The sequence below is a fragment of the Antechinus flavipes genome, chromosome 3, assembly GCF_016432865.1.
Source record: "Antechinus flavipes isolate AdamAnt ecotype Samford, QLD, Australia chromosome 3, AdamAnt_v2, whole genome shotgun sequence".
Lineage (NCBI taxonomy): Eukaryota > Metazoa > Chordata > Mammalia > Dasyuromorphia > Dasyuridae > Antechinus > Antechinus flavipes.
This window is the reverse complement of record NC_067400.1, coordinates 629,262,122-629,271,346: the sequence shown is the minus strand read 5'-3', so window position 1 is coordinate 629,271,346 and position 9,225 is coordinate 629,262,122. Positions and strand designations below refer to the sequence as shown.

The following is a 9,225-nucleotide window of genomic DNA, read 5'->3' as shown; positions in this document are numbered from 1 at the left end:
CTCCCGCTGCCTTCTCGCGCCCCAACCGCCGTCGCCCCCCAGGGTCTGACGCTTCAGCGTGAGGGGCCTTCCCCGGGGCCCCCCGAGGTCCGCGCCGAGAGCCAGAGAGTTTGGGGTTGGGGGGCAGAACGAGGTCCGGTCTCCGGTGGCCCCGGCAGACGGGCCGGGGGTCCCGAGCTCGCCCGGGAGACGAGAGCCGCCGTTCGGCTTCCCTCGTGGTCTCGGGTCGGAGGTCAGCGAGCCGAGGCCCAGGGCAGGGCCGGAGTCGAAGGGGGAGCTCGTCGGCCGCCTCGGGACCGGCGGCGAGGGGACCGCGCAGGGCGGGAGGCTAGAGGGAAGGCGCGTGGGCGGCCCCCGAGGGGCAGGAGCGGGGCCTGCTCTGCAGGCTGATGGCGAAGCCGGTCGTGTCGGAAAAGTCCACGGCCAGGAGGCCGAAGAGGACGAAGAGCAGCATGGCCGTGGACCACTCGCACACGGCCGCCTCGGAGCGCCGGGGCCAGAAGTGCAGCACGATCACTGGGGGCCGCGTCAAGGATACAGGCGGGCACCGCGCGGCCGCCGCCCCCCCATTCGCCAAGTGACCTCCAGCCGCCCCACATTCACCCCAGCTGCCCGATCCACCGAGGGACTCCCCCGCCCAGGAGGTGGCCAGGATGAAGCCTGAGACTGTGGGAAGGGAGAAGACCCAGCCTGGGGGGGGGGGGGGGCAGCCTCCTGCTCGCTGACCCCGCCCTGTGGGACCCTCCCCGCCCCCGCCCCCTGCCTCCCAGCGAGGATACTGGCCACCATGAGGGCCGTGCAGAGCCCGCAGAGCAGCAGGCGCAGGGGCTCGATCCAGGGGGCTCCGGGCTGGGCCCGAGGCTTGGCCAGGCGCAGCAGCACCACCTGGGTCCAGAAGTAGGCCACGCCCACCACGAAGGCCAGGAAGGACCCAAAGAGATGCGTGGAGAGCTCGTTGGTTTGCTGCGGGGAGGGAGAGGCCCGCAGGTCAGAGGGCAGGGGTCACTGGGGCAGCGAGGGGGGATCAGCCTGGGGGGCCGGGCTCTGGCCCTTCCCAGGGAGCTGGGGACGCGGTCCCGGCCCGGGACGCCCGGGCGGGCGTAGCCACGAGAGGAGGCGGCCGGAAGCGGGGAGGCCCAGAAACCTTGGCTCACGATTCACGGTTGAACCCGAGCAGTGACCGAGTGGACCAAGGGTCGGCCTGAAGGTGGTCTCCGTGTTGTCGGGCAGACGATGGCGTTGGACCGACGTCCCCGGGGATGCTCCCCGGCCCGCTCTGGGTGGGGGGGCGGCTTTAGACGCCCCCAGTCATACTTACCCTGAGAGCTAAGTGTGCCGTTGCCTTCTGTGCCTCAGTTTCCCCTTCTGGCCAAAGGGACCTGCAAGTTTCCTTTAACCTCCCTCCAGGCTCAGAAAGGACCCCCCCCCGCCCCCCGGGGCTCTGACTCCTGAGCTATATTGAAAGCCCGGGGCGGGGCCACGGCCGGACCCCAGAACTCCAGCCCAGGCACTTGACGGGATCGTTCGGCCAGAGCGAGCCCCGGGCCGGTGGCGGAGGACTGGCCCCCTCTGCCGCGTCTGCGCTTCGGGGGCCGCGCTGGGCCCGTCCCCTGCGCACGAGGAGCGGCCCCAGCGCCCGGGCCGCCCCGCCTCGGTTTTGGGCGGAGGCCTTTTCCGGGGGAGGATTCCCCGTGAGCGTGGGGGCTCCGGGGGCCGCCCGCCCGTCCGCCCCGAGGTCCCCCGCGCGCCGGGCTCACCTGGAAGTTGCCCACGATGGAGGCCCCCAAGGCACAGAGGAAGCCCGAGCCCAGACACAGCCGGTTGGGAAACTTAGGGATGCCCCATTCCCGGAACTGGACGTAGCGCAGGACGCAGATCCAGGCCACTTGGGGGGAGGAGAGAGGGGGGTGAGGCCGGGGTCCCGTCGTCGGGCGCTCGAGGCCCCGGGGCCCCACGAGTCGGGGGGGAGGGAAGCCGGCCGACTCACCCATGGCAGCCCCGACGTTCAGAAGCTGGCTGAAGATGCAGCTCTGAGGCGGGAACGATCCACAGAGGCTGCGGGTGGGGGAAGAGAGAGGAGGGGTCACCGGCAGGGCCCCCGGCCCCCCGCTGCCCCAGTGCGGCTGGCCCGCCCCCATACCTGATGTAAGGAAAGCCTTCCGTGAGATTCACCGTCTTGTTGGACACGGCCAGAGCGAAGCTGCGGGGGAGAGGGGGCCTCGCGTTCTGGGGCCGGGCCCGCACTCCCCGGGAGTCGCCCCCCCGTCCACCCCGGGGGCCCAGGAGCGGGGATTGGCTCCTCGGGGCCTAGGACCGGGCTCCAGGACCTGCCCCCCCCCACGCACCCAGCATCCCCTGGCAGACTCACATTGTCCAGACCCCAACCGTAGCCCACAGCGCCAGGCAGAGGGGGAGCAGGGCCAGGTAGCCCCACATCACCGGGAGGCCGCCTGCGGGGAAGGGGCAGAGGGAGCGCCGGTGGGGGGGCGGCGAGGGCAGCTCCCCGGCACAGCCCAGCTGCGGGGGGCTGGGGAAAGGGGAGGCTTCCCGCTGCCCTCCTTCCCTCCAAGGGGCGGGGGCCCTGCTCAGTCCCAGCCCAGATGTGGCCCTCAGAGAACAGGAGCCTCGGGCAGGCTCTTCCCAGGAACTGAGACAGGCGGCTGGACCAGCCCAGGGCAGACTCACCCCCCATGATCCCCAGCCACCTCCGTGCCAGGATCCAGAATCACATTCCCTCAGCCCAGTCCCCATCTACAGAGTCATATCCCTGTCACACCACCCCCCCGGTCCCCATCACCCCCCCAGGTCCCCGTCACCCCCCCAGGTCCCTCTCACCCCCCCACGTCCCTGTCACCCCCCCAGGTCCCCCTCACCCCCCCAGGTCCCCTTCTCACAAGCTCTATCCCCTCAGCCCTGGCTACTCCCTCGTTTTCAGGTTCTTTGGGCTCCTCCCTTCCCTGCCCCTCTCTCCTGGGCCGTCTGGGGGACCCTACCCTGTCTGGTCCCCACGTGGTGCCGATTCCCTTCTAAGTGTGGCGACCCAGGGACGGCTCCCAGCCCTCAGCCACTGGGTGGGGCCGGGACAAAGTCCGGGGATACTCAGGAGGGTGGAGAAACCCAAGGGACTCGCAGCCTCCCCGGCCCCTCCTGGGGTCCCTGGCGAAAGCCTGGACTTCGGGGAGCCCCACGTGCTTCTGGCTAGAGGAGAGGGGGCCCAGGTGGCCGGCTTCAAGGCTGCCCAGAGCCGGGGGGAAGCCGGCTTGCTTTCTACGGCCCCTTCTCCACAGATGGGGTCCCCACACCCCAAATCTTGAAATTGGTGGAATCCAGGCAGGAAAACGTCCTAACCAGGGAAAGCCTCCGGACTTGGGTCTGAGGAGGGGGCGGGGCCTCAAGCAAAGAGCCCTCCTGGGGAGGCAGGTGTTCCTCGCCGGGCCCAGGCTGCTTCTGAAGCCCTCCCCCCTCCAAGGCTCTGTTTCTTTTGGGGGCCCAGGCACCCGGCTTCTGGGCACCTTAGGGAGTCCCCCCGTCTCCCCCAAATTCACCTACCAGCTGCCGCCCCTCGGGCACCGACTCCAGTGTCCCATTCCCCAAGCCTCACCAGGAGCCCTTTCCCAGTATTCCTCGGGGCTGGCCGAGCCGGGGCCTCCAGCTCACCTCCTCTTCCTGCGCCGGCTCCGGCCCTGGTGAGAGGGGACCCCGCGGGTCAGGGCTGCCCTGGGCCTCCTCTTCCCCCAGCTGGAGTTCCCCTTGCAGGGCGGGGCTGGGAGGAGGACTTTAGGCCCGACCTCTCCATCCTAAAATCCTTCCCAGCTGGGGAAGAAATTTCCTCATTTCTCAGAAACTTCCTCCCCCTCAAACCCTCTGGGCCCGGCGCTCACTCCGGCCACCTCGGAGGCGGCGCCCCCGCTTCCCTCCCCTCCCCAACCGAGGCCGGGCTTCGGCTCCTGGGGCCCACGAGCCCCCGACGGAACGGGGGAGACGGGACTCACTTTTCTAAAAGCCTCCCAAGCAGCCGGGGCGCTGGGGATGCTGCCATTCTACAGATGGTACAAGGGAAGCTCAGGGCTGGAGCCTTCACCGTCTCCTACTCCATCCTGAGAGCGCTGGGGGAGGAGACACACCGAGAGGATTCAGGGACAGGGAGGCAGAGGGGCAGGGGAAAGGGAAGTGGGGGAGAGGACAGGGGGGGGGTGAACGGAGCAGTGATGGAGGGAGGGAGGGAGGAAGAAGGGAGAGGGAGGAAGAAGGGAGAGGGAGGAAGAAGGGAGAGGGAGGAAGGAAGGGGGAGGGAAGAGGGAAGGGGAGAAATGAATATAATCAGTGATGGAGGGGGGAGGGGAGGGGAGGGAGGAGGGAGAGGGAGGAAGGAACAGGGAGGAAAGAGGGAAGGGGAGAAATGAATATAATCAGTGATGGAGGGGGGAGAGGGAGGGGAGGGAGGAGGGAGAGGGAGGAAGGAAGGGGGAGGGAAGAGGGAAGGGGAGAAATGAATATATTCAGTGATGGAGGGGGGAGGGGAGGGAGGAGGAGAGGGAGGAAGGAACAGGGAGGAAAGAACAGGGAGGAAAGAGGGAAGGGGAGAAATGAATATACTCAGTGATGGAGGGGGGAGGGGAGGAGGAAGGAACAGGGAGGGAAGAGGGAAGGGGAGAAATGAATATAATCAGTGATGGAGGGGGGAGGGGAGGGGAGGGAGGAGGGAGAGGGAGGAAGGAACAGGGAGGAAAGAGGGAAGGGGAGAAATGAATATACTCAGTGATGGAGGGGGGAGGGGAGGGAGGAGGGAGAGGGAGGAAGGAACAGGGAGGAAAGAGGGAAGGGGAGAAATGAATATACTCAGTGATGAAGAGGGGAGGGGAATGAGAAGGAAAGAGAAGGGGGAAGGAGGAGGAAGAAGAAGGGAAGGGAGGGGGAGAAATAACCAGTGATGGGGAGAGGGAGGGGAGGGAGAGAAACAAATATAATCAGTGATAAAGAGGGAGAGGGGAGCAAGAAAGGAGGAAAGGGAGGGAAAAAGGGAGGGTGAGGGAGAAGAGAAGGGGAGGAGGAAGAAGGGAAGGGAGGAGGAGAAATACATATAATCAGTGATGGAGAGGGGAGAAGGGAGGAGAGAGAGGGGAGAAGGGAAAGGCAGGGGGAGGGAGAAGGGAAGGGAGGAGGAGAAACCAGTGATGGGGAGAGGGAGGGGAGGGAGAGAAACAAATATAATCAGTGATAAAGAGGGAGAGGGGAGCAAGAAAGGAGGAAAGGGAGGGAAAAAGGGAGGGTGAGGGAGAAGAGAAGGGGAGGAGGAAGAAGGGAAGGGAGGAGGAGAAATACATATAATCAGTGATGGAGAGGGGAGAAGGGAGGAGAGAGAGGGGAGAAGGGAAAGGCAGGGGGAGGGAGAAGGGAAGGGAGGAGGAGAAACCAGTGATGGGAAGGGGGGGAGAGAAGAGGTGAGGGGTAGGAGGAGGGGGGAGAGATAAAGTGGGAGGGAAAAGGAAAGGAGAAAGGGAGAGGAAAGAGGCCAGAGAAGCAGAGGGACGGGATGGGTTATATGAGCGAAGGGCCAGGGAAGGCCGAGTTGCAGAAAGGAGGAAAGGCAGAAGAGAGGAGGGGGAGGCCGGGAGCAGACAGCTCGCACAGGGGCAGCCTCTGGCTGGAGGCTGGGGCGGGGGCTGGAGGCCGGGGCCGGGGCTTGTGGCGGGAGTCCGGGGCCGGGGGGCTGGAGGCCGGGGCTCTGCCTCCTGCTGCCCCGGACCTCAGGGAAGCGGCTTCTCAGCTTCGGCCCGTCTCCCCCACGTGGATCCCTGCTGCTTCACAGGCTGGGCTGGGGGCCGCTCCCGGGAGGGGTCAGTCCGCCCGAGGCCGGCTTTGCTCTGGGCCAGAAGCCCGGGGAGGCCCCCGGTGTCCGAGCAGCTGGCCCACCCCCTCCCCGCGGCTGTACTTACTGCCGGGCCTCCGCCTGCCCTCGCTGTAAAATGAGGAGGGGAGAGTAAACCCGGTAATCTCCGGGATCTCTTCTAACTTGAGATCTCTGGTTTTAGAATTCTGTCCACGCGAGTCGCGGCTAAAAAGCCGGGGAGCAGAAAGGACCGGCCCCGGGCTGGGGCCGCCTGGGTTTTAGGGGGGGGCGGTGGGCTGCGGCCCGAAAGAGGCCTCTGGTGGGGGGGGGGCAGCGAGGGGGGAGCCAAAGAGCCAAGCTGGAAAGGACAGAGACGGGTGGGGAGGGAAACAGATACAGGCTGAGCTGGAGGGGGAGGGGCGGGGCGGGGGGGGGGGGGGGGGAGGGAGACTCCGAAGGAGGCAGGAGGGGGCCTGCTGGGAGGGGAGAGCCGGGAGGGTGCACACACACAGATACACAGACATAATGTACACTTGTACACATTCACACACACACACTCACCACAGATACACACACATAATGTACACTTGTACACATTCACATTACACACACACACAGATACACACACATAATGTACACTTGTACACATTCACACACTCACCCACAGATACACACACATAATGTACACTTGTACACATTCACACACACACACACACAGATACACACACATAATGTACACTTGTACACATTCACACACTCACCCACAGATACACACACATAATGTACACTTGTACACATTCACACACACACACACACACACAGATACACACACAGATACACATACATAATGTACACTTGTACACATTCACACACACACACACTCACAGATACACACACATAATGTACACTTGTACACATTCACACACACACACACACAGATACACACACATAATGTACACTTGTACACATTCACACACTCACCCACAGATACACACACATAATGTACACTTGTACACATTCACACACACACACTCACACACAGATACACACACAGATACACATACATAATGTACACTTGTACACATTCACACACACACACTCACAGATACACACACATAATGTACACTTGTACACATTCACACACACACACACTCACAGATACACACACATAATGTACACTTGTACACATTCACACACACACTCACAGATACACACACATAATGTACACTTGTACACATTCACACACACACACTCACACACAGATACACACACAGATACACACACATAATGTACACTTGTACACATTCACACACACACTCACATACACACTCACACACAGATACACACACATAATGTACACTTGTACACATTCACACACACACACTCACACACAGATACACACACATAATGTACACTTATACACATTCACACACACACACACACAGAGATACACACACATAATATACACTTGTACACATTCACACACACACTCACACAGATACACACACATAATGTACACTTGTATACATTCACACACACACACTCACACAATACACTTACATACTCACACACACACTCACCCACACGCCCACCCCTGACGCCCCACGGCGACTCTGGCCGCCTCCCCTGTGGAGCCACGGGTCTCCTTGTCTGACCTTGGTCTCTCCCATATCTATCTGGTTTTGTGTCCATTTAGAGAAATAGATTAGTTTCAATAAGTAGCACTAAATCATGAACTCCATGAATGCAGATGCACATTGTTCCCCTCCCCACCTCCCCCCAAACGTCCGAGCGCTTAACTGGGCGCCAGGTAGTTCCTTAAGCGCTGAGGTCACGAAGCCCAAAAATCATAGAACATCCTTCCCAGTTCTCCAGGGACTTTCACGCTAAGGGCGGAACGAGCCGGACGAACACAAGGTAACGGGAGTGGTCGCTGTACCACGGTCCCCTTCTGATTGTCCTGCCTCAGTTTCCCTTCAATTGAGCTGCCTCAACCCCCCTGGTTGCAGCACCACCTCCCCCCTGATCATTAGCACCGATCTCATTTGGGGCCGGCTCGGCTAAGATTGTCCACTGTGAATGTCTCATCCGGATAAGGAGAAAGACCTTCTTAGCCATGGTGAGGAGCGCAGACCTTCCGTCCTTATCACAATGTCCCCTCACCCAGTCAGACCGATTCCCGCTCTCAGGGCTCCGACTCCGCCCCTGCCTCAGTTTACCCCGGGAGCTTGGAGCCGCGTGTGTACGGATTTCACGGGAACCTCCCATTCCCGCCGGAGGCTTTGAGGCACCAGTCCCCAGCCCAACCTCTCCCCCTCAAAATAGTAAAAACTCCCCAACCTCTCTCTTGCCTCAGTTTCTCCGGCACCCCCGCGGTGTCCTGGGGAAAGGGCCGGAATAAAGGACGGGCAGAGAGGGCCCTTCGTAGGAGCCGAGGGCGACGGGAGGCAGAGGCTTGCGGGGCACCCGGAGTGGCCGAAGAGCCGGCAGAGGAGACGGAGCGGAGGCCAGGAGGACATTTAGGAGAGGGCGGGCTCGGGGGAACCCAGAGAGGATGGAGCATCGGGAGAAGACAGGGATCCGGCGATGGAGGGATGGGCAGACCAGAGGCCGCAGCCGGTCGGGGAGGAGGAGGCTTGGGAGGAGCTCACTGGCCGTGCGCTCTGGACGTCAGTGATCCTGCCCAAGCTGAGAGGGCTGGTGGGGGCCAAGTGACCAGGGAAGCCGGGAACAGGAGGGGGTCAGGGCTCACAGAGCCCTGTGAGAATCGGATGGGGAGCTAGTTTCCACGAACTTAGGAAAACTGGAGAGAGAGAAAAAGCCTAAATTAGAAAACTGAAACCTAAGAAACGGGAGGCTGGGATCTAGAACAAAGGATGTGGGGGGGGAGGGGGGGAGGGTTAGATGTGAAAAGGAACCCTGTGGAATTTCCCCCTTTCCTGCTCCGTCCTGTCTTCTCCCCCCACAAAAATCTAAGTTCTTTGAGGGCCGGGACTGACTTTGGGCTTTCACTTGTACTCCCTGGGTGTGTTTTGGTCCTTAATGGAAGGATGTAACCAAGGGCGGAGAATCGGGGGAGTACTTTGGGGATGTAATGAGTGCAAATTCACCCTAATTTCTCTAATAGCTAATTAATGGGGGGGGTTGGGGGAGGGACTAGTAAAAGCATGCCTTTGCAATTTCCAAAATGGGCGCACTAGCCTAGAGCCCCGCTCTTGCAACAATGTAAAACAAGTCCTTCCAGGAGGCAGCAGTGAGTCACAGGAGTCCTTGATAAGATTGTTTCTTGTACCCCCAACGTGGAAGGAAAGGAAGGGAAAGGGAAAAGTCTGCATGGAATGGCAACAAAAGTAAAACTCTTTCGGAAGCAAGGAAATGGATTGAGGAGGATAATC

The 9,225-nt window shown here is 61.6% G+C and overlaps 1 protein-coding gene across 2 annotated transcripts; it reads right to left on the bottom strand.

Annotated features, from left to right (window-relative positions):
* Nucleotides 1-77: 77 nt before the first annotated feature.
* On the bottom strand, nucleotides 78-3,870 carry TMEM150B (transmembrane protein 150B). Of its 2 annotated transcripts, none has more exons than XM_051990104.1 (7): nucleotides 2,994-3,870; nucleotides 2,369-2,450; nucleotides 2,141-2,200; nucleotides 1,988-2,055; nucleotides 1,758-1,885; nucleotides 780-963; nucleotides 78-516 (listed from the first exon to the last, which is right to left on the bottom strand). In XM_051990104.1, the coding sequence occupies exons 2-7, from the start codon at nucleotides 2,434-2,436 to the stop codon at nucleotides 329-331; spliced, it is 696 nt and encodes a 231-aa protein (XP_051846064.1). In that variant the 5' UTR covers nucleotides 2,437-2,450; nucleotides 2,994-3,870; the 3' UTR covers nucleotides 78-328. The 2 variants fall into 2 exon arrangements, with proteins under 2 accessions (XP_051846064.1, XP_051846063.1); XM_051990103.1 differs by having other exon boundaries at nucleotides 3,550-3,870.
* Nucleotides 3,871-9,225: the final 5,355 nt, after the last annotated feature.

What these genes read in the sequence shown, in the direction of transcription:
- TMEM150B (XM_051990104.1), bottom strand. Translation starts at nt 2,436, where the DNA reads ATGTGGGGCTACCTGGCCCTGCTCCCCCTCTGCCTGGCGCTGTGGGCT. An exon ending in ACGGTTGGGGTCTGGACAAT is followed by an intron (nt 2,201 to 2,368) that starts GTGAGTCTGCCA and finishes TCTCCCCCGCAG; the next exon opens with CTTCGCTCTGGCCGTGTCCA. An exon ending in CACGGCCCTCATGGTGGCCA is followed by an intron (nt 517 to 779) that starts GTATCCTCGCTG and finishes CGCGGCCCCCAG; the next exon opens with TGATCGTGCTGCACTTCTGG.